General features: G+C 40.0%; 1 protein-coding gene across 1 annotated transcript in view; it reads left to right on the top strand.

Moving 5' to 3' along the window:
* The first annotated feature begins 3,569 nt into the window (after nt 1-3,569).
* Nucleotides 3,570-25,955, top strand: part of kcnh8 (potassium voltage-gated channel, subfamily H (eag-related), member 8) — a 77,550-nt gene continuing 55,164 nt past the window's right edge. The window contains exons 1-2 of the mRNA XM_084738993.1: nt 3,570-3,730; nt 24,026-24,259. Coding sequence (XP_084595119.1) covers nt 3,655-3,730; nt 24,026-24,259 — 310 coding nt within the window. The 5' untranslated portion in view covers nt 3,570-3,654. The remainder of the gene's footprint in view (nt 3,731-24,025; nt 24,260-25,955) is intronic.

Raw genomic sequence — 25,955 nt, forward strand, 5'->3', positions numbered from 1 at the left:
CTACATATGGTATGGTACAATGCAGTATGGTACAGTATGGTGCATTATACTTCATTGTCCCTGTAGGAAAATGACTCTTGGACGACTTGGACTTTGATGCTGCACTCATATATGGGCAGCCTTTAAATTGGTCCTTTAACTGGTTATAAATGTAATAATACGTTGTTTTATTCACTGTCCACTGAATTCAATAGTTAGACTTGTTTCATTTTTAATTATAGTGCTTTATTTTGTTATTGTTATTAACTTGATTTCTGTGCTTGATTAAACTTTGTTTTAAAAAGTGCTATGAAAAGATAAAGATGTAATGATGGTGGTGATGATGATGACTTTTTAATTCTGGCCTCTGCTTAGATTCCTGTTCTTCCTCTAATTTCTATGCTCATACTATGATTTTAGACCACCTTCTACCTATACTTGCATTCACTGGCTCCAAACCCATACACATCCCAACCCTAATATGTTTACATTACTGCCTTTACAATTTGTTTGGGTTCTTCACTTTTTCACAAGATCTTAAAGGACTCTGCTGCTCCAGATCAGCTTTATAAGTCAGTGAGTTAAATAGCTGAGATGACTGAATGATTGCTGAACATTTAATGGGAAGATGTAAGCAGAGAAAAAGTCTTAATTTATGCAGGTTTCATAAAGCTTGTGTTGAGGTAATACTATGAGCAGCAATGATTCACTTTGACTCAACTGTCACTTCACTACAAACTTAACTATGACACACATACACACAAAGTGTGTGTTTGGAGCGGTGATCAGGCTTAAATGATGCATTAAGCTCTTAATTACTCAGGTGAAGCATCGCTGTGCGTTGGCTGTCTGTTTTAATTTTATTAGCTGACTCTTTTATAGAAGTATATCTCTGTGTTTCACACCACCTCACCTAAGGGACATGACTCACACGTTTCTGTACGTGTTTATGTGAGCGTATGTGGACACACGCAGGTTGTGCGGCTGTTTGAGACCACTGAGGTGATCTATGATTCACATCAGACCGCCTTAGAGCACCTGATGACCTCACCTCTAAATGACATAACAGCTGTAACAGCTGCTTCACTTGTGTTGAGGATCTGAGTAGGAGGCTCTGTGCTTGACTTTTAGACCTGTGGAACTGCTGGTAATGGGATTGACCTAGATTGGTTCTGTCTGTTATGTTTTGTGTGCATATGTGTGTGTGCTTGTGTGTGTGTATGAATGTACTCCAGGTTTGTTGTTATTTGCTAGAGGTATCTTATATTTGCAACATGAAGCTTGTAATTGATAATCTTTGGGTGCAGTCCCATTTCTGGATTTGCAGAGAAGAATTTGGGTTTGCAAAGAGGGATTTTATGAACACTTGAGGCAGAATTTTGAAAATGTTTATTTTAAAAATGATTTCCATCATTACATCAGAATTGCACTGCCCACTATTTCAGTGAGGATTTGCTCATAAACCAACTGGTGTACCTGGCCATCATCACCAAAAACTCAAGTCAGTTTTATTTATATAGCCCAATATCACAAATCACAAATTTGCCTCAGGATGCTTTACAATCCATAAGCCTTCTATCCTCAGCCCTTTAATTGAGATGAGGAGAAAAGCTTAAAAAAAAACTTTAATATGGAAAAAAGAAAGAAACCTCACAAAGAGCAACAGAGGGCTCCATCGTCCACAACAGATACACTCAAATCAAATCATGTTTATTAAGTATACAGCACAACAGCAACAAGTAAAATGACATCAGCGAAAAGGAACAAAATAGAAGTAAAAAGGTGCAAAAGCAGCAACCAATAGCTATAAAAAAAAGCAAGATAATATTAGACACAAATGTGAAACTCTAGCAGAATAAATCTTGTAAGATTTTTTTTAAGAAAAAGAATAATAAACAAACAAACAAAAGAAATATTGTAAAATGCTAAAATCACTAGGAGTATTCAAAAGCCATTGAAAACATGTCATGAAGCTTGACTTAAAAGTGTCGATGGAGGAGGGATAGTGAGAGTGAGTGAAAGTGGAAGACTATTCCAAAGTTTGGAGCTGCTGCTGCAAAAACACAATCTATGACCAACATGATAAAATTACAATATGGACAACTGGACGACAAAATTAGCCACAACACATATCAATGAAAGGTTGGAACAGAAATTTTCTCTTTGAATCTAAAGTCTACATATACATTTATCACACTTTGCTCCCAGGGTGTAACATCATCATAAAAATGACTGCCTGTGCATTAACTAATTTAACAATCTTTACATCCAATTGGGGAGAAATTCTGTAACTCATATTTTAAGAACATTTATGTGCTACTGTTCCCTACAGTCTATAAGTTGGTTTGTGAATTTAAAATTACTCCTGTTTCTGAAGTTGTGCACTTTACTGTCCACATGAGGGCGTTATGGTGCAGCCGATGGGTCTGCTGAACATCTGTCTGTTGCTCATGGTATTTTGACTCGGCATGTCTTCAATGCAGGTCATGCCATAATCTGACCATCAGATGGCGCTAAAAACTCGCGATATGTCTTTGATGCTGCGTCCGGCTGTGCGCCTGCTGACAGGTACTGTGTGCTGTGCGCTTGGAGAGAGAGAGAGAGGAGTGGACAGGCTGATAGTCAGACTGTCAAAAATACAACAGTGTTACTGAGCCGAACAGTTTACTGCAATCTGCTGTGCAACTACTTGTACTTGGTTGTATTCATTAGTGCAAATGAACGTCCTAGAAATAGTTGATTGTTGAGTGTCATTCCCAGGACGTCAAACACCGACGTTTTGGGTTGGTAAAACGTTCCAAACACAGCAAAAAACGAGAAAATAAGGAAATACAGGCAAATGGCAAGTCTGTACAGATACAGAAACCACCACACACTTCTTGTGGGTCAAAAGTGATGATTGAAAGGGATTATTTTTATGAGACTATTTTTTAGAAGAGTCTCTTCAAAGAAAATGTTGCACATTATGCCTTTACATTATGTCAATGTCATGTGACACATTGAATTCATTATATCATACAACAGGGTCAGAGGTAACTATAAAAACTATTTTTCATGCGCACTGCTCTTAATGGGATTTCCATTGATTGGGCTGTTAGTTGGCAGCCATTGTTCTATTGTGTAATTGTGCCTTTATGAATACGGATATAAATCTTTCAATTGATGCGTTGATAAGACAAATAAAGCAGATTTGTCTGAGGATTTATAATTTAGAGAATACCACAGAAAACAAAATGTAAACAAAAGTTGTGTTTGTGACTTGTGATGTCAGCGTGTGAGAAACTCCCCTCTGTATATCTGCGCTCTGATCGCAGTAGTTGAGGTGATGGATGTCTCCGAGCATTGCGCGCTGTGGAGAGATGATCATTGAATCCAGCAGTATAATAATGGCACCGCTGACAGGGAGTGTCGCTCTCTCACGGTCGTCCCTGGCTATTACCTGAACTGCACCTGTGGACTTCATCTCCTCTTGTCATTTACACACGCAACACCAGCTCCAGACGCGCCGGGTGCGCGCATCACATGCACTCTCCGCGGACTGTAGGGATCGCATTGTGCTGAGTTGACCGGATAGCTGCTTGTTCATCGGCTTAAAGGGGAGCTCCTCACACATTTGGACGACTTGCATCTTCCCTTCAGTAACTTTGATGGGGACTTCGACACCAAGCAGGGAAAATGCCTGTGATGAAGGGATTATTAGCGCCGCAGAACACGTTTCTGGACACTATAGCCACACGGTTTGATGGCACCCGTAAGTTTGCTTTTAATTATTCTTTTTAACACTGGAATATTTTACGCAGCTTTAGTAGTTTTTGGCTTAAGTTGCGTACCCTCTGGTTTTTAAAGAGCGTGGCAAAGGTGCAGACTAATCCCTGGAGATCCTTGAGTGGATTAAAAAGCCAAACACCTCAAATCAAATAAAGAACATTGGCTGCTCGATTTGTTCTCCTTTGTGTGGATGGCCTTTGTTAATGAAATGTACACATCAGGGCACCAGATACATCAGGTCCATTTTCTTCAGCTGAGATGGACTTTAACTTCAAGGTAACTCAAAATGTCTCACCAGGAGACAGAGAAAGAGAGGAGAGAAGCTCTCACAGCAGCAATTATCAGGCTGAGTCTGTCGCTGTCCGCGGTGCTGAAACCTCAGCTGCTCAGCACCACAGACAGCGACACCAAGGGTTAACTGGGCTTCTCACAGACTCCCAGCTGCACATTTGGACGACTTGTTCACAAGTTGCAGCCTGAGAGCGTGAACACACCTGAATAAATTCACCTATAACTGAATGACTCCAACTTTTCCTTTCAGTTGTCCACCCGTCATTTCTCCCTGAGGTTAACCTTTATTATCTCTGCTCTTTGGCAGACAAGACCAGCTGAGACCAGCAGTCGCATTTATCAAAATTAATTGGTCGGCGAAGGCATTACAGCAAGTCTTTCCCCGGGCTGAGACACACACACACACACACACACACACACACACACACACACACACACACACACTAACATTTCCAAAACGACAACTTTTGTCTGAACTCTTGCTCATATCTTAGTGGTCTTCTTTATTCATAGTGGACAGTGAAGATTCTTAGACATCAGTGATGTTTTACAGCTGGTGTTTATTCTCATTCCTCAGGCCTGTCTCTGTCTCTGCTCTGTTTCAACTCAGTATTCATTATGATCCCCATTAGCCACTACCGAGGTAGTAACTACTCTTCCTGGGGTTCACGCAAGTAAACATCTGCGTCTGTGGAAATGACTCAGGAAGACAGTAGCCAACTCGTGTAAAGAAACGACTTGAGTACAGACTGCTGAGTGAAGCCAGAAAAAAGAAGAAATGGAAGGATGCTAAAAAAAAAACAAAAAACACCCCAGCTACAGCGTCTTCACCCTGCTGCTGTCTGACAAGAGATACAGAAGTATCCACTGATTCATCCTCAGCCCTCCACAACAAACAAGTTTATGTTTGTAACTCATTATTTATTCAAGGATTGAAAAGGGGGGAGAACAAGGGATGTGGAGGGCTTCATTTACACCCCCAAATCTAAATCTAAATCTGCCCCTGCATTTCAGGACATCACCTTGGGCCTTGGGAAACGGTGATCGCCATTTTTCACCATTTTATGACATTTTCTGAACCAAACAACTAATGGATTAATCAAGAAAATGACTGAAAGATTAATCAGTAATGAAGATAGTCATTAGCTGCAGCCCTATACATTAGTGATAATAACACATCCTGCATTTAATGGCTGATTATAACCCAAACTCCACCTGACCCTACTCATACCTTAGTCACTGGGACATACTATTTTTGGTACATTATGTTCATACCACTTAAAGAGGCTCTATAAGCCATCCATCCTTATTTCAGTCCCCATATCTGCTCAGTGATCTGTATGAGCAGGAGCAGGCTATGTGTCAAGTGGCAACAAACATCAGCTGCCTGAGCAGGGGCTCTATTCTAACACAAGGGAATTGGAGTATTGGTGCAGAGCACAAGGGGCTTGTCTTTGAGCTGCAAGGTAGAGGAAATTAACGTTGGATTTGAACTGCAAGATGGGGCAGACTGGAGGCAGTGGAGCTTGACGGGACAAATTGGGTCTGATGACCTGGCCAGGAGCAAATATAAGGGAAGTGCTGGCTTCACTGCTATGTGATTCCCCTCTGACGTCATCCAGAGCAGTGGATGATAAATGGATGAAAGTGAATTTAGGCAAGAGTCTAACTTGATCTGATTTATACTCAGAGAAATCCTGTTTTTAAAGATTCAGTGGCCTTTAAAAGGAATTTAACTTTTTTAGTGCTCATAATGAGAGATCTTCTTGCTCAGACCCAGGCTTATTTAAATAAATTGAGGTGTTCCAGACATAACCCAGTGGTTACAGAGACAGTTAATTGGGAACTTTCAGGATAAATTCAATTAACAGCTGTGAGGAGACACCAAATGCCTGCTTTAAATAGCTCGAATGAGAGAAGACAAAAATGTTTCGGGCTTTGAATCATTTTTGCATGATTAAAAGACATAGCAGCTTTGCAATTACTCAAGATTCCTGATCATTAAGAAGAGAATACAGATTTTCAAAATATTTTCATAGCATCCCACAGCTTCCTTGGGCCAGTTGTAACAAAGTCATCTCATAGCTCAGTTCATGACGTTTCAAAAGACAAACAGTGTTTTTCACTGTGTGTTTTGTCAACTTACTGGTTGACGGATACAAACACCTGTGATCACTGTGTTTGGATCAGTTTGTTCCTGTTCCTGTTTGTGCTTTAACTAAAATAACAGAGTATCTCTGCACTGTGCTGACTGTGTGAGATTGCTGTAGCACTTCCTGTCATCACTACAACAGAGCACCATCCAGGTGACTAATCTTACCACCTGTCCATCACTGGAGCTGTATTTAGTCCTGTGCTGCTCACTACGATCACACGTTGTCATTTAGACCATTGTGTAGCAATTTGAAGCATATGTTTATTTAGGGCTGCAACTTTCTAAAGCTCAAGCTGACTTATTCAAATTTCTTTTTTTTTTTAATGCATGAATTGCTTGTTTGCCAAGGGCGAGTAAAAAGGTCATTTCGGGCTAGAAGGATTGAACTTGCTTTTTTCTCATCTCTGTTGAAAGTTCATATGTCTAGTGATCTGATCAGGCACTTGCAAGAAAATAATCGCGGGTAAAGACAAAGTTTGAGCTTAAGTCAACAGTTTGTAGAGGGGCAAGTAAAAATAGACTTTGGGCAGGTAAATTTCAGCACAAAAAACATGAACATTGAACCCTGAGCAGTCCAAACTCCAGAGGTATTTGGTTTTATATCACAGATGATTAATTAAACCTACAACAAACTGTCACAACTGAGATACTAGAACCAGTGATTTTTGGCATTTTAGTTTAAAAAATGACTTACACACTCATGTATGTATTCCAAGTATGGAAATATAATCTAGAGTTAAGGTCTTCAATTCCTTTGTAATGTTAGCTGTCTCTGAAATACAGTTAAAATGCATCTGTATGTTTCAGCATACTGAAGTCATTGCCGTGGCCTTGTCCTCAGAATACTTGCTGACTTGACTTTCTGTCAGCCAGTGATGGCCTTCAATGGGGAGATGAAGACCCCCATTGTGCTCTTCTTCTGCCAAATGAGGCAGACGGTTTGGTGGTGCGGTTGAAGCAGAGGGCTGTGCAGAGAGTCTCCCAGTGTGTGTGCTGTGTGCTCCCCATCCTGCACTACTCCTCCAAATAGCTATTTTCTAGCTCTCAACGCACGCTAGTTCCACCTCCACTAGGCAGGTAATTACTGTCACCATCACTGGTGCCAAGTCCTGGAACAGCTGTGTGTTGAGTCAATATGTTTAAGTGTGTATGTGAATGAAAGAGAGGGAGACGATTTGTGTGTGTGTGTCTGTGTGTGTGTCTGTGTGTGCCTGAGTGTAAAGAAAGACGTAGACACAGTGGAGGAAGAGAGTAGAGGAAGAAGAAAAAGTGTGCGGTATTTTCAGCACTTTGTGTCACAGAACTTAATGTGTGTTTAAGTGTGTAGCTGTGCGTGTGTGTGTGTGCTCAGCTGTCTCTGTCTTAGAGCACATAAGGGTAGTAAAGCAGAAGTTTCCTCTCCACTGATTAACTTTCTTTAAATGCAGAATATCTAATTAAGCTGTTAAGAAGTGACTGTGGGATCCCACATCGTGATTACCACTTGCTGCCAGGTGAATGTTTAAAAACTCATCTGAGTATCACGGCACAAAACAGAAGAGGAAGAGGCCGTCGCCATCGGCTGCTGCTGTCTCAGAGAAGACAGAGTGTATACTGCTGCCTCAGCCTCAGCAGCAACCTTCTGACCCACAGGAAGACCAGGGAGCTCATTACTGAGTACACTCTGACAAATAAAAGTGCTAACTAGAACCACATAGGGTTCTGAGGCTTGTCCCACAGGAGAACCCTTTTTGGTTCCTGGCAGCCCCCTTCAGAGGGTTTTAGGACCCAAGGGGTTATACCCAGAACCATCAGTGAAAGGTTCCACCCAGGATCCCCCAGATCCCCAGAGAACCCTTCTAAGGTGTAATGGTTCTACCCAGAACCCTGTCTGGAGGTTCTTATCCAGAACCTGTCCACCTTCCAAGGATACTAACAAGAGGTGGTGGTTCTACAAAGAACCATTTTAAATTCCACAGGTTTCATCTAGAACCCACCCAGGTGGCTCTACTGAGAAGCCTTATATATTCCAAGGGTTTCATGTGGAACCCACCAAGGGTGTCATACCTAGAACCATCAGTGAAAGGTTCCACGTAGAACCCCTGAGGAGAGATTCTACAGAGAACCCTTTTATGGTGTAAATGGTTCCTCCCAGAACTCTCTCTGGGGGTTCTGTGCAGAACCTTTTTACCTTCTAAGGGTGCTAACAAGAACCCCCATCTAGGGGGTTCTATCAAGAACCCTTTTATATTTCAGGGGTTTCGTGGAACCCACCCAGGGGGACCTAATATAAATGTATTTTATAAGAGTTTCACCAATGACCCTCTTGTCCTCTGAGGGTTCTATGAAGAACCGTATTGTAGTCCACACATGAGGCCGAAAATATTGAATCTAATAGTTTGTGGTCTTCCATCATTTTAACTGTTACAAATACCATTGTTTAAACATCTCTTAACAATCAACAATCCTCAGTGAACTCTTTCTTCCAAAAAAGGTTCTTTGTAAGACTGAGGGTATTTAATGGAACCCTTAATTTTACCCCTTAGCAAACCCCTTTCATCAGAAGCAAATGGTTCCGGGTAAAACCCTCAAAAAACAATTCTGGAGCCCTTATTTCTAAGAGTGTATGAAAGACCACAGACCACATGCTGACACACATATGTTCCAGTTAGGTTTATTAAAGCAGAGATAACCTGGATTTCCTGTTGGGATTAGCCAGGATTTCATATGTCATAGAGATGTCAACCAGCAACTCTTTAATTTCCTTACACAGACACTTAGTACATTGTTATTTTACCATCTGATTATGGTTACTTGTGAAAAGGCAGGTCTAATGTTGTCCTCAGCTAGAGAATGACTGTGAGAGAAGTAATGAGTGCAGTTATGAGACTGTGAGGGAGTAATCAATCATCATTGACTGTAGTGCTGCAGGGTGCGGAGGGGCTCTCACTTACTGCCACTGGATTGGCACTGCTGTTCCCATTTTCTCCAAAGCCCACTTAATATTGGGACTGTTTTATTTCAGGGTAAAAATAAACAAAGAGGAAGGATGGAGCTGTGCTGTATCCTAGTAAACAATGTAGAACACAGAGGACCTCTTTTTCTTCGAAATGTGTAGCTTGGTAACGAGTACAAGGTTGCTTAAACAACAGTGAGCTGATCAATAACACCATGTATCAGTGCTTCACTAAGTGCATTTATTCAAGTCCTGTACTTAAATGTCCAGATTTACAAAGATTTGTTGAAATGAGCTTCTACTACATTTCTGAGATAAACATTGTACTTTTCACTCCACTATTTGATAACTTTAGTTAGCCTACTAGTTTCAGATTCATATTATCAATACAAAATATAATAACAAAATACATTATAATGCATTATTGTTGGTTAATATATGATCATATAAAATAGTATTGATCCTCAGAGGGAATTTATAAGCTACAGAATATGAAGTAGTGAATGGAAAACTCTCCACTAATATGTGGATGTCCAGTTAGTGTTGATGGTAAATGTAGTTGCCTACATGTACCAGGATGCATTGTGTGCAAGCTTATGATGCCTGTACCCCTGTTGCCATGCGTCAACATCCTAGCCTGTAGCTATTATTTTGTTGGACAAAATGTAGCGTTAGATGACACTAGTGGTAACAGCAAATGCAGTTTAATACTACAGGTCACAGACTTTTCTGGGCAGCAAAACAAACTACTGCTGTTCTAATAAAGGAGCCAGGCAATAATTTGCCTTTTCCCAACAATCTGTGGGCATCAGTGATCTGATTTTTGCTTCACATGGCATGACTCTGCAAACAGCAGGGCACAGTGAAAGGAGTTAGCAGCTCTTCATCTAACAGCTCACTGTGGCTGCTCCCTCATGTTACGTTACTCTTTAATGTGAAGCTTCAGCAGTGGGAAATGTTGGGTTTTTATTAGCAGCAATCTCAGACCCCATCAGCTGTTGTCTAACGATGATTTAGCATTCTGCATTCAGAAGCAGATATTGATTTAAAGATTAAATTAGCAGTAACTTCATACAGCATTTTTTTTTTCCAGGAATGTCACCACTGACATCCAGTTTATAATGCATGTATGCTCAATCACCACTGTGTTACCCCATTCAGCAATAGATAGGGACTTAACAGACATTTATTTAAATGAAAATCTCTCCTTCTACTCCACTAGCTCCTAGTGGAGTAGAAGGAGTAGATAGTCGCTAACTTTGTCTGTTGTTCTTTCTGGCCATGTAGCATATGAAAATAGCTACCAGCTGTTCCACTGAATACACCTATGTGCCTCAAGACAACATGTTTTAACTTGTATTAATCAAAAATAGGCTGTCTCCTACAACATCATCAGTTACATGTCTTGTTAAAAGAAACAAGATCCTCATCGTTTCTGTACTCAATCACTGTAAACCAGCATCGCTAAAGGCGTCAGCTACAGTAAGTGTGGAAAATGTAAATTAGTGTTTTGAATTAATAGCAGCCCGGCAGTATCCACTGGCTTTAACAAGGCTTTGACAAAGTATTCAGTTAAGAAGACACAGCTGACATCATCAGTGGGCTACAGACTCAGCAGGCATTCACTGTCCTCACTGTAAGGTCACTAGACTTGATTATTACTGTGCACTTCAAGAAGGCGATTTCCTCGGCTTCTCCTCCAAACTTCTGGGACTTCTGTACGAGAGCCGCCCCATCACTGTGGACGTTCTGCCTTGTTAAACTGCCTAATTAGCAAGATTCCTCCCCTAATCACTGTCTCTAATGGCCTGTCCAAAACGATCGACAAACGGGGGTTTCACCAGCACAAGTCCTGGCCGAGTCGGCCATTTTTAGACTTAATTAATTTTTCAAAGGAGAGGATTGGGTTTTGCAAGAAAGAAATAGAGGCGATGACAGAAATTTTGAGGGAGCAGAGAGGGACATAGACAATGGAGCGTAAGAAAGCCACTGACCAAGAGAGATAGAAAAAAAAAAAAAAAAGCTCCGGGGAAGGGGGGCTGGCAAATTACAGGAATGTAATGACTGGTGTAATGTTTCAGTTGGTGAGCGCCTGGGGGACTGTATGATAAAGAGCCACAGACGTGATTAAAGCTGTGGATTTATCTAATGATTTTCTCTCTTCAGTTGTATGGTGTGAGAGGATAACCAGTTTGAATGGCGGCTTGAGTCTCTGTATGTGTGGTCTTCAGCGGAGAGTGGGGTAAGATGAGCCAAATTTTACTTATGTCTGAAGTACAACATCTACCCTTATTTCAGGATCTCTCCTGTTAGTTGAAATGATAAGAGTGCATCTATGACAAAGGGCTCTGAAAATATGACCTGAAAACTGCTCCTATGGCTCACCTTGCCCCAGAGTAGGGGCAAGTTGATCTGACTTCAGCTATCTGGAGGTAAGCTCTTTTTTAAAAAAAAGTAATTTAATAATACATTTCTACTTTTCAAAATAGTTTAATTCCTTTTCATACAATTAACTTTAACCACATATAACCAACCAAATAAATTTTAATATTTGGAATCTTTTCTTAATGTTTGCAATTATTATTTTTTAAAAACATTTAGTAACATTTGCTCTACTTCTGAGACACGTTCTACAGTGTTTAAAGATACTGTATACAACATTTACCCTAGAGGTTGCAGTAGCGCACCAGCATCTCAGACCACAACAAATGCATGCTTTGTTTACTCAGTTCAGGGGGAAAAAAACGTCCCCTAAATACATACTGCTCACAAAACTTAGATTGAACTATCAAACTAGGCAGTGTTGATCACATATGGATCAAGATACTTGTTCTACATTGCCTATTTCTTAAAATGTTGTCAGAAACATATTTTAGTCTGCAGTTTTAGCTCTTTTGTGTAGAAGGGAACCCCAGACCTGCAAAAGATCTCTTGAGAGTGATCATTTTAACCCAAACTGTCATCTATCCCTAACCCAAACCAAGTTTTCTGTCCCTAAACCTACCCAGACCTTTTAAAAAAAGCAAATAACCAGCATGTATACCACACATTTTTAGGTAAACTTGCCTTGAAATAACTGATATGATGATATGATATGCAGAAAATTTACAAAACAAAACAAAACAAAAAAATCTTTTCGTGTGAAGAAGTACTTCTCTCTTCTCCCATGTGCTTCTCTCCATCACATTCAGATAGAAATTATGCATGCTTCCTAAATTTATGGTCAAATGGCAACAAATGTGCACCGTTGCCTAGGAACTGGGGGTGGGTCAACTTACCCACTGGCTCATCTTACCCAACTCTCCCTTTGTGTGTGCACATGTATAAATGTGCTTATGCTTTGACTTAAACATAAAATACACAAACAAAAGATGAGCAATTTGTTGATGCTGTACAGAAACTTTGGTGTGTGACACTAATCTTATAATCCCATGTAGATTCAGTATTCATTGTTAAGAGAAACTGTACAGTTGTAACCTTGGTTGCTATGGCGTGTGTCAGTGGTTACTATGGCAACTCTGGAGTGACTTTTTTTTGTAGGTAGGCGACTGCTCTGTAGCAGTTTCTTAGAGGCTTGCTCGCATGAATTCTGGCAAGGAGGTGAGGAGGTCTCTCCATCCATCTCTCTACTTCCCCACCAATTTTTACCACACTCCATCTCCATCTTTCATCATACCACCTCTCACGACTCCATCTCACTTACTTTCAACTTTTCACATCGCCCTATCACCCTCTGTCCCTTTCCACCCTCATCCGTCTGCCTCAGTATATTTCTCATCCTCCCCTTCTCTTCTCCTTACCTTTCCACATCCCCCCTCATCTTTCACTTTCTCTCACCTGCTCTGTCATCCATCTCTTTCTCTCCCCGCTGTGCCTCTCTGTCGGTTTCTGCTTCCTTCTCTCTTTCTCTCCCTCTCTGTGTCTCCATTCCTTTGCTTTACCCGTCATATGAATTGTTGTGCTGTAAATAGCTCAGGGGTTACTCTAGGTGGTGTCACGGGGCTGTCTACGAGCTGGTGAATGTGCATACGGAGCATTTGTGAGTGTGTTTAAAACCACAAATCTGGGACAAAGCAGTGTGTGTGGACGAGGTGGCTCAAACACACACTCACCTCTTCCCCACTTTCCATTTGTTCAGGAGAGCTGCAATTTGTGCCTCAGATGTTCCTCTGACCCACCTAGTTATTGCAGCGCTGACCTGCTGGGAAAGTAAATTTCAACAAGTCCTCAACCCAAACCACATAACCAGTTGTTTGTCTTTGTTTTTCAAAATGACCCGCATGAGTGTTTTCTGAACCAGAACCCCTGTTGTTGGGATGAGTCAATGTTATCAGCTCTGCGAGGCTGTACTTTGGCACAATGGTGCTTTGAGTAAAATACTAACATCAGTGTACTAACAATTACAATGTTTAGCAGATGTAATGTTAATTATGTTCACCACCTTATTTTAGCGTGTTATTTATTAATTAGCATTTGGTAATTGGGGAATGGAGGATGATGATGGAGGAAAAGTCAGAAGGTCACTTAAGTTCGCACTGTTCATCCTGTGGGAAGCAACCACTTAAATTTTACAGTGACTCATCCAAAACCTGCTACCGTGCCCATGAATTTCTATAAATATATTTTTTACCCATTACACAGCCTTTTACCGGGTGCAGGACTCTGACTGTCAATACATTTTACTCAGTACCAGAGATGTCTACCTGTTGGTTAGTGCTAGGGTAAACATCAAAGGATCACCAAAGTCAGGAGTCTTCATCCTCTGGCAGCCATGAATGTCTGTACAAAATTTTGAGTAAATCTTTAGTAGATGTGGATATATTTGGATATAAAAGATGAATTTGACCTGCTGGTGGTGCTAGATGAAACAGTATTTCTACATCAACTAAGGTTAGCAACAGTCTCCCAGATGCAAGTGCAGCAGTACTGTGGGTTTTTTTTTTACATCTCTGAAAACACTGCAAAGACATGAAGCCAACTCAAATCATTGAGAGGTTTTCAATTAAAAACTTTTGAACATTTTCAGCCCATTTTAACAATAGTATGATAATACTAATAACTGTGATAATTTTGATCACTATAATTGGGATATAGTGTTTTATCTCTTGTGTAAATATCACATAAACTGGACATTTAGTTTAATTTACCAGCTATGCTATGCCATGTTTTATCGCTCTGATTGATTGTATGTCTGTCCAACCCATTCTCATCCCAGTTCGTCACATACAGACATCTTTGTCAAGCCCCTTGGCGTATCATACTGATGCACACTTTACTGCAATGGTTTTCAAACTTCTTCTGCCCATGCCACACTTAAGGGCAAGTCAAAATCTCAAGGCAAACCTGTATTCATATCCACGCAAAACGTGCATGCAAAATGAGTCTATAACAAACGTAATCAACAGAGACAATGGGTAGCCAATCAGAGGCAGAGTTCCTGGAGTGCAGAAGGGAACAAAATAAGGTGTCATGCTCTTAATATTTCCCACCACTCAACAACTGTGCGAAATCTGGGGTTTTGCTTTAAGGGAAGGTTGAGGATTTTTTTTTTAACCCCCTGCTTGACAATGTTCTAAAAGGTTTCAAACTAATTCACATTTATGAACTGGTCTAGTGATGCCAGGCTACTGGGGATGATGAATACCAAAATTTGATGGCAGGCCATATAATATTTCAGTCAGAATCAACACTGCGTACCTCTTGTAGCACTAGACTGCACAAAATTTCATTGCAGCCCCCACACAGCAGTTGAGTTAGTTAAAACTGGACCACAGTGGCGGACCAACTGACTGAACCAACATCAACAGAGCCATGTGCCGAACTTGGCCAAATCCTACTTTAAGGTTAGAAAAACACTGTAGTCATGAAAGAAATCAGTGCTGACTCTTTGTAACAGACAGGATGGCAATTTCTGCCTATGCGTTTCAGAGAAAACACTCATTATTTGCATGATCACAAGGGCTCACTTGTCAGTAAATCATGAACATCGGCCATTTTATATGCGTGTTTAACCAAACGGTGAGGACAGTCTCATTAGTCCTCGATCAAATGAAGGCACGCACAAATCCCCAAACCACCCAAAGGAATGTGTTCAGAGCAGAGAAAACATCTGTCTTCTGCTGGTGTTTTGATGGTATAATTACACTTGAAAGTATCTTTTATTAATAGCTCAAACATGCTTGACTAATCATTCATTCAGCAACAATTACGACGCACTTCAGTTGACTTTTATTAAGGAGGCTCCGTAACGAACTCTTCCTCTCTTCTTTCTCCTTGCTCTCTTTCTTTTCTCCATGCCCTCTTTCCTCTTCTGCCATCCCTCTCTTTCTCCGTCTGTCTTCCCTCCTCCTCTCATCCTCCTCTTCCTCTCCGTGTCCCTGTGGGGTTTCTCCAGCAGCTGTCATGCAGTAGTGTGAGCATGAGGGGAGATGATCTATGGGCTTCTTCACCGAAGCAATTAGCCAAAAGAAATTCAGAATGGAGAGAGAAATACAGTGGAAAAATGGGAGGTGATGAAGAGGTTGAGACAGAGGGGAGACAATCCAGGAGGAACAAAAGAAAGAGACAAAAGGGGAGGTGGTGGAGGGGTAGAAAATGGTGAGATGAAATCTGAAAATGACTCAGAAGGAGAGATGATTCAGACTTTTCCTTTAGCTGAGAGTTGGGGTACAGAGGAATATGGTGAAAGTAGACAGATGATGCTCTTGTAGAGGTTATGGGGAAGGGGGTTAATGTGTGCAAAGAGTTAAGGAAATAAATGGATTGGGGAAAAGAGGGATAGTCAGGTGGAATTTCAAGGGTACGGAGGAGATGAAGAGTAATTAGGCAGAGAGATACAAACTGGTAGGAGGGACATAAAGAACAGCTGGGAGCAAAGGAAGGAGTGAAGGTTGTTGGCAAGGAAGTGACAGGGCAAAGAATATCAGCAGGAGTGATTGAGAAAAAATGGGATATACAGATAGGGAGGGAAGGAAAGGAGGAAGCAAAGGTAGGAACATTAGAGGGTGGGGGAAGCAAGAAGGAGGACATAATGCTGGTGGATTAGCAAAGGAGAAAGAGAGGGAGTCGGAGAAAGTAGGACAGGAGGAGCAAATGTTCTGTGATGACCTTATTTTGTTGCTTTTATCAAATGACAAAGAAGCAATTTATCAAACAATTCATTATTTTCTTGAAAACCTGGTTTCAGAACTTGTGATATGTATGACTAAATAAACAAACAAACAAAAAAAAAAACATCCCTACCCAGCTAGAAATTGTACATTCCCAGAACGTTCTCAAATGATCATGATGTGGAGCTCTTTGAAAGGTAGGGGGACGTTATTTGGGGGGGGGGGGGGGGGGGGGGGGCCTTCAGGGAAAATTTAGGATGTTCTGGCAATGTGTAGGAGACCATTAGTAAAGAACATTCCCTCTAGGTTTCTACACTTCTTTCGTATACTATTGGCAGAACCTTGACACTGACAGTGACATTACATTTTTACAGAAGGATGTAAATGATCTAAAGTGTCGTGGCTTAGTGGTTACCACTGTTGCCTCATAACAAAAAAAAAGTTATGGGTTTGAATTCCAGCTGGTGAAGACACTTTCTGTAGAGAATTTGTATATTTCAAGACAACAGTTTTTGGCTCCTATAAAAGCTCCTGTGATTTCACTGAAGATTCTGCAAATGCTATAGGAATATAGTGTGGAGGGTACATCCTATAGTAAGGGTCTGTAATAGTCCTATAGTAAATGTTCCCAGAAGATGAACGTTCCTTAAAATAATGTCCTCCTACCCTTTAAAGGACTCCACATCATGACCATCCGAGATTGTTCTGGAAACTTTCAACTTAACTTTCAATACAGGGAATTTTTTCATCTGAAAAAGTCCTAAAGGGAACTTTCTCTAATGACCCACAGAGAACCATATGGTAACATTTTCTGCACATCCCAAAAGTCCTCTCTGTGATGCTATGTTACCATAAAAGAATGAAAACTGAATGAACATCTGAACATATTGTATACCAACTTAGATGCAGTCCCAGAGGAAACATCTCCATATGACCGACAGGGAACCATATGGGAACTTTCTCATAATGTCCCAAATGTTCTCTCTGTGACATGACCATAAAAAAAAACAAAACAAAACAAAAAAAACCTATAATGGAAAATCATATAGGGAACTTAAAAGAGGACAACTAACTAACTAACTAACTAACTAAAAGAAGACATTTTAGGAATGTCCCCAGTGGTCTATAATGGTTCAGGACATTTGTCACCTTTAGAGAACTTTTAGGGAACATAAAGCAAAGTCCCCTGAGCGTTGCCTTGTATTTTTGTAGTTTTTTTTTTTTTTTAAGAACACAACACCTCAAAACACAGCTCGGCTTCATTAGGATTGCGTGGGTGTGGTTTGACAAGGTCTGACTGACAGTGGCCTTGCACCATCACATTTTAATTTAAATGTTGCTGAATCCCGATTGGTGCATTTAGGGGTCTTAAAAATTATTATGTACTCTGTATGATTGTCCTTAACAAAATGCACAGACATAAAAATAATCCCACTAAGTCATCACTTATGACCCTTCCCTTGACCTGTATTTTCTTATATTTTGCTGTTTTTAGGAAGTTCCTAGGTTTCAGCCTTTGGGTAATGATGTGCAGCCCCAAAATTGATTATGAGGTTGAGACTCAACAAAAATGTAGCGGCCAACATTTACATTGCTATCTCAGTCTTTCTCCTCTGCTCTCTGTCTGTGAGAGCTGCAGAGAGAGATAGAGGGGCCAACTTTGAATGGGGGTGTTGCTTGTGCCCACTTTCATGTTGTCACCATGCATTTCATAAGTAGTCTTATCTGCATCACATAACAAAATATGAGCTAACATCCCATTTCTTCTCCTCCATGCACACATACATACTGTACACTCTTACTATATACAGTGTATCTGTCACTTCTACCCAACCACAGTAAATCCACAGTCAAACACAGCATGGTGTGTGTTTCACTGTAAACATTCGCTTTCTGTCAGCACCATCCTCTCCTCTTGTGCTCAGGGAGCTGCCACCAGACAGGCTGCAGGCCTTTGCTCTGGCTCCCTGAGAGGCCAGCAGTCCTGTCGGTCTCTCTCTTGCTTACCCCGAAGCCTGAGGGGCCTCAAGTCTGACAGCCGGTCCCTATGCTGAGACCCGCTCTGACCATCTGTCTGGCCCACCCAGTCACAGTTTTACAGCTGACACGACACTCTGGTTGTGTTTTTCTTGTTCGTCAAGGGGTATCAGTGTCACTGCATTTTATTGTTAAAGCATATTTCCAGGTAATTACAACTTTGATTTATTTTCGTAGTTTGATCATTATCGGTCCTATTAGACACTGTAAAAAACAATCTCACAGGAAATTAATGGAATCAATAAATATATCCTTGTTAACTTAATGTAAATATTTAAGTTTTATTTATTCAAGTTAATTAAACTTATACATTTTCTTGTATTTATTCAGAACACACGATAAACATCATAAACATGAGTTCTTATAACTTGAAGTCTTTTGACTTGAAATGATGAGTTAAATGAATGTACTGTACAGACTTCAATCAACTCGTTAAAGTTTCTAAAGAAAATATATTACTTGTCTTCCCTCCAGGTAAAAACTCTCATGAGACCTTTTTATAGTTTGAAGAAAACATACATGATGAAAACTTGCTGCGTGTTTCTAATACACGTTAAGGTAAATCATGATTGTTTGTTTTCACAATAATAGAAAAAACTGCAAAACATGATGAAAGGTTGCATTAACTTTAATAAATAAATATATGAATACATTCAATCATAACAATAAATTCACATAGTATATACATATTATCACATATTAGCAACATTTCAGGTTTGCACACCTTAGATTTTATATACAAATAAAGTGGTGGATAAACTGATTGCAAGGCTTGTTTACAACCTCTCTGATTGTCAGAAGACACACTTTTGCACATTCTGTCCTTGCTCAAGGGATATCACTGTGTTCTCAGATCTCCTTAACACAAGAACAGCCATGACGGTCATTTTGACCTTTTTCAAATTTATATCTGCAGTAACTCTGTTGAATTAAAAAAAACCAATGCTGCTGCCAGCATTTTCAATAAAAATGCTTTTATATAACTTACACAAATGGCAAAAAAATGTGATAATTTTCTCCTATTTTGGCCATACAGTTATATTGATTGCAAGGAAATTGCTGTGGGTTACTTTTTCTTTTTCCGCTGTAGGAGATGCATCTTGGTTGCTTAGCAACTATCACTGTCCCTGTCAAAGAGACTTTGCAAGCAGTCTCAAGTTCACTTAATTTGCCTAGATTAAAACACAAATATTTACACTAAATTCCCAATCAGTAGAGTATTTGAAGAATTTTAGGAGGAAATTAGGGGATACTTGGGACGACTGTAACACTTTGAGTCAGCACCTATAACTTAATGAATTTTTATAAAGTGACAGTGTTAGAATTCTAAAATTTTGACACAGGTACCCTCCTTTATTACAAATAGCAACTTTTTTTTATTATTATTACTGTAATAGTACAGTAATAAAACATGTTAAGCAGGTGTCCTTGGGTTTTGCTCTGCTAATATCTCCTCTGAACCTGGCATTGTGCCAGATTTGGTACATACATCACATTATACTGTATGCTTGTACATCAGCTCATTTCCAGCCTTTTCCTGTGGGCTGTGATCGTTTTCTGTGGTGGTTCTAGGAGAAAAAATATTATAAATAAATACAACATGTCTCATTCTGACTAATTCAACATTAATCTAAGCTTTGAATGGGATCTTTGATGGTCATTATGCTACAGAAAACTACTGCTGTGTCTATACACAGTCATTTCCATTTACTGTGGAATTCAGGCGCCTCTTACTTTACTAAGTACAGCGTATTTTGACTAATAGAACTGATGGCCAAAACAGTGGACTTCTATAAGTGATAATGGGTTAGATAAAAACTTGACAGTTGTGACTAAAAGCTATAACTACTCTTAAAGCATCCAACTTCACTGCAATGATGTAGCTTGGTGTGTAGAAAAATTAAAGCAGACATTTAAAAAGTAACATAAAAGTTGAAGTAACTCATACCTTTTATAATTCAGTAATTGGTATAGTAATTTAGTTAATTTTTGTGAAAAGTAACTAGTAACTAATTAGTAAATTTCAGTAACTAGTCCAACACTGGACATTTTCCACTGGCAGCTCCTGCAGTAGCCTATGCTCAACAGTGCTATGTCATGTAGCCTGTATTTAAATATGTGGGATCTGTAGCGCTACTCTTATTAGGACAGCACAGCCCACAGTGGACAAATCAGGAATAGCTGTGCACTTCATGGAAAACTTTGAATTAATGACTTCTCTGAAATTCACAAGTGCAAAGTCATCCAGTGGGCCAGATTGTACCCTTTGCCAGGCTGGTTCTGGTCTGCGGGCCATATGTTTGACACCCCTGAAGTATGGCCAGCCTCAAGCACCACTTACTTGCAATATTGTTATTTTTCCAGATCTGAGCTAATTCTGTGCTGTACATCTCAGAATACCCTCTCTCCTATTCAAAGTCCTGCACATTCCTGAAAGTGACATGAATCACAATTTTTAGCGAGCGCCAGCGAGCGTGCAGAAGCAATTGTTGATCGCTGAATGGGATTATGAGAGGGAACATGTTGCTCATTCCTCCGGAGGGACACGTACAAGGGTTTTGTTCTCTGCCATTGTATTCCCAGTTCAAATCTAAGGTGGTTTCCCTCAAACAAAGCCTGACGTACAACATAAAACAATTAAACACGGAGGGTGGTGGAAAAAGGAATTATTGATGCAGAAAATTGATTTTTGTAATGAAATGTAATTGAAACATGTCGTTTTGAAGGATGTCTCAACCAATGATTATAAACAAGCTCACGTCGCTTTGTGTGTTTGTGTATATAAGTGTGTGTGTGACTCATTTATTGACTATAATTATACTAATGTATCAAAATGTATTGGGAATAATTTACATGTGCCTGCCTTTTTGTGTGTGTGTGTGTGTGTACATATGCGCGTGTGTGTGCATATTATTACTTAACTTTGGGAGTATTTTGAGTAGGTTTGACTGTTTGTCATATTACAGAACAAATATATATCCACATACACACACATTATAGACTGTTCTGAGCCACAGTCGTCCACCGTCTCATATAATGGGCATTGTACTGTAAACATTAGCTGTCTATCAGCGCCGCTCAGCATCATTCTACGCTTCACTGGCAGTGTGGGTGTTTGTTAGTGTGGATGAGTGTATATGTTTGTGAGCCATAATAGAGGATTCAGGTATAAACAGCTGGTCCTCTTCTGGTATTTAGAGCTAGACACAAGTAGGATAATTAATTGTGATAGACTTGAGCACTAATCTGTTTTCACCGTCATCACTCCGGCACGCTCCCCGGTTCTCCACTCTTTTCTTTATAAACATTTCTCTTCAATACATAACCTCTCCTCACTGTGACGCTCACTAAAAGTATTATGAATTCAGGGTCAGTTTCTTGACACGAGGAAATGAGTTTCAAGAGTAGGATCCCATGGCTCTTCAGCCTGCAGATAAATCAGTCGTTTATTGAGGTAAATGACCTTCATGTTGCAGCCCACACAAGCCTTCATCTGCATGAGCTGAGGATCCCATCAGCCTTTGTGTCCATGGGTTAAAAGTCACGTTTTAGCCCAGGTGGGTACTGTGAGAGCGATTCAGTGTAACAGCCTGAGGGGCCACTTTGTGACCAGTTGAATTTGCTTCCATTTTTATTATCTGAAGTTTGAAAAGTGGATGGTGAGAGCGGAGAGGTTAAAGCAGTGGTCTGTGGAGTGCTGGTGGAACAATAGATGAGCTGGCTAAATTTCAGCTGGGAACTGGAGTCATAATGACCAGCTACCATTTTGCTGAAAAAAAAAAAAAAATCATATAAACCATTCTTATTAACATTAATTGTAATGACAATAGAACAGAGGCGTAGACTCGTGACATGATTTGAATTCAAGTAAGAGTTGAGGCACAAATTTGATGACTTTAGACTTGACAAAATCTTGTATGACTTGTAACTGGACTAGGACTTAAACACCAATAACTTGTGACTTCACTTGGACTTGAGCCTTTTGACTTGAGTGCACTTCATATCTTCTCAAGAGCCAAAAGATTTTAAAGTATGTTATCTAAAAAGTCAGTCACTAATAAAGTAATTTCCTTAATCAACTGACATTAATCTCAGTAAGTCAACACTTCATTTCCCAGATCCACTTTGTGTGAACCAGTCGGACAGAATCCAATCAAGTTGCACGAGAGAACTATGAATGACTAATGTTACCTTGTGATACTAAGATAATTTTGTTTGCATACAAAAACTATACAGTGGTCAACAAAAAACAAATTGCATTAAAGATGTAAAACGTGCAAGTTGAAAATGGCCATATTTCAAGGTAAAACAAAATGTTTGATAGCCCATTTGCTGATGTTGCTGAGTGCATCCAGCCACTTCCTAGCTAACGTTACTGACATCATTACTGCCACACAAGACACACACTGCTAAAGTGCTTGTAACACAACTTCTGTTTGATGTAGCTACTCTGTAAAGACATTACACATAAAATAATGTTCCAGTGAGTAAAATGTCACATAACATAACTAATTTCACCAGAACATATCTGAGGTCAAGCGGTGAGACAGAAAGAATGTTAGCTATTGTTATTTGTTTGATAGTGTGATTACATTCTGTGTGTTTTTCTTCCTGGGTTAAATATATAATTGTGTCCAAGATTGTGTGTTATGTTTCAGAATTCATTAATTTATGCCTGTTGTATCATGTAACTCTATCAAACAATTACACTACTGTGTGATTATGGTGAATTATGACATATTTAGGACTCAAAACTGAATGCTTAGGACTTGGGACTTGAGTGCAAAGACCTAAGACTTACCTGTGACCAATCTCTACTGTAGATCAAATGAGTATGTGTAATGTGGAAGGTCTTTCTTATACTGAACAACCCACAGATAATTATTACCCATCTCTACTTTCTCTGCTAGCTTCATGAAACCATTTGTTAGGTCAGTATTTTTGGTTTTACAGTATGGTTCCTTCTCACACTCATCAACTTCTTTTTTCAGCCGCATGTACAGCAGAAGTTGGTGGAGACAACAACTCTCAAAAAGAGTGACCAGTGGGCTTATATTTGTCAGGTTACCAGAAACTAGATCTAAAAAAATAAATGTCATCTTTCCTTCATGTCTGCTGGATGTGAATATATGAAACTATTAGCTATTAGCATAATGTCAGCTAAGATAATAGTTGTGTTGTGTTTACAGCTTGTTGTGCTGCTCCCAAGTGGCGAAAAAATAAATTATAGCAGGGTACATGCTTTGTTAATTGAAGTTTAAAACATATCCTTGCTTGGTATTGTTAATTACTATTGCAGGTGTTAATTAATGATATTTATGCTTTGCTTTGCCAGATATCTACAGTGCTCTGGATCTATGGCTGTCAAGGGATTGGCAGTAGGACCTCCTGGGATTCTTAGAGGAGCAAAATAATGAATAGTTTTAAACTATAGTGTGGTCTGTTGGGAGTTTTTATGTTTTTCTTTCGTGCCTAGAATCAGAAAAACACATTGGGTGTTATTTTATGTTAAACAGCCTTTGGGGAAGTGTATTGCCCTTCTTTTAAGATGAGCTGGAAATTGAGCTAAGCTAGGCTAAACTTGCTGCTCATTATTCCTTAATACCCTCTACAGGGACATCAAAAACATGCACGAGTTTCTCTAAGTCTGGTTTAACAGGAAAATAACTCTACTCCCAGACCCTCAGAGAATAATTACCTCAGCTCTTTGTCCTCTTCTCACCTTGCCTCTTTCTCCCTCTTCTCCTGTAGACAGCAATTTCATCCTGGCCAATGCACAAGTGTCGAAGGGCTTTCCCATCGTCTACTGCTCCGATGGCTTCTGTGAGCTTACAGGCTTCTCTCGGGCCGAAGTCATGCAGAAGAGCTGTGCTTGTAAGTTCCTGTATGGGCCGGAGACCAGCGAAAGCATCATCCTCAGCATTGATGAGGCCCTGGAGGAGCGCAAGGAGTTTAAGGATGAGATCATGTTCTACAAAAAGACAGGTAAGCAGCGGACAGACCTTTTTATTTTTAGTTCTTTGTTCAACTGTTGTCAACTTCATTTCCTTCTTTTATAATTGAATTTTGCTGGGGGGTTTTTTATACCCATGTCTAGTGAAACACAGGCTCTGCCTTCCTCTACCATTTACCAATTAAGTGTTGGAACCAAGGCAAGTAGAGAAGCACATTAGAGAGTGCACAGACAGGGCAATTACCATGTGAGACTTATATTTCCATAAAAGGATGGCAATTCACTGTGGCTATTTCTGAAGATGCCACATTTAAATTGGCATAGATGGACCCATGGATATAAGTAATAGCTGGATAAATGGATGTTTAACTTTTTCTATTGCCCCATTCTCATTAAAAGGTGATTAAACAAAAGCAATCAGTCACAAAAGTCCAGTTATTATTTAACACTGAGACACATTAAACTTCCATAGCTGTCCGCTAGTGACTCCTTAACCCTGTCTCCTTCGATTACACTGAGGCCAATAACCAGCCGTGGCGTGGTGTGGTTTGGCTTGGTGTGTGTGCCTCGCTGATTAGCCAGCTGGCCACTGAACAAAATGGAGTCGAAAATAATGAGCACATCTAGGCATAAGCCGATAACATGCTTGCTGTGATTCAGAATGGTGCCATGAGTCCTTGCATGGTTATTGCAGAGTTTTCTTCACTTTCATGTTTCATGTTCTCACAGTACAGTCAGTTGTGTGACTCTGCAGACTTGTTTTGATTAACTGTGGCGGCATTTGTGTTTGGTGGTGAATTTCTCTGCAGCAGCTCTGCCACAAATCAAAAGATACCAGTTACTTGCAAGCTTTTTCACTGCTACACAACTGTAAGGACTGAAGTTTATTCCTGATCTTGGAAACATGTTAATGAAATAGTCTCACTACTGGACCCAGTTGCTAGCTTTTCTGGAGGTTTGGATCATTTCACAGCAGAGGTGGACTCAGGCTGTCTGAGGGGCAGGGGTGAAAAGAATAAAAAGGGCACAAGCTATATGCAGTGGGGCACCAGCGTGATGCACTTTATCACGTTTTCTACTGGTAGCGCACCCTAGATGGTCCTTTAGCATGTTTTCTTCAACATTGGGCCACTCCAGAGGGCATTTATCATGTCTTATCTATCATATGTATACCATCAACCTCACTGGAGAGATTCCTTTACTGTTCTCACAAGGCCACTCACTCTCTGTGAGCCCTGCCACAAACAAAAGAACAGTTTATGCACGTCACGCACATTTAAAGAATATAACATGAATCATCTGTTGAATAAACGAAATGAATATGCAGGAATATATAGCAAACTAGTAACTTTACTTATACATAGCTTAAAATCACAAATCACAATCCTCACAGAACTTTAGAATCTGTACAGCATACAACACCCTCTGTCCTTAATGTTAGACCCTCATTAGCATGATAGACCACAGTAGTAGCTTGCACTGCACCGTGATGTTGTGACCTCCCATAACAAAAGCACATTCCACACATTGTGTCTCCTCTTGTGTGACATGTTGCAGATACACTGCCGTGCAAATTTAGCTTTTTTTTCTGTCAATATGACATGTGTGCAGTTACCTATATTTTGTGTTTTCCATGTATTCCGTTACTCCCCAACCCTGGAGACACTTCATCTACGCATTGTCATTACACATCTTTGTTAAATACTCCCTATGAGGAACAGACCGTTC

Source organism: Lutjanus erythropterus, chromosome 16 (genome assembly GCF_056507025.1).
Source record: "Lutjanus erythropterus isolate fLutEry1 chromosome 16, fLutEry1.hap2, whole genome shotgun sequence".
Classification (NCBI taxonomy): Eukaryota; Metazoa; Chordata; class Actinopteri; order Lutjaniformes; family Lutjanidae; genus Lutjanus; species Lutjanus erythropterus.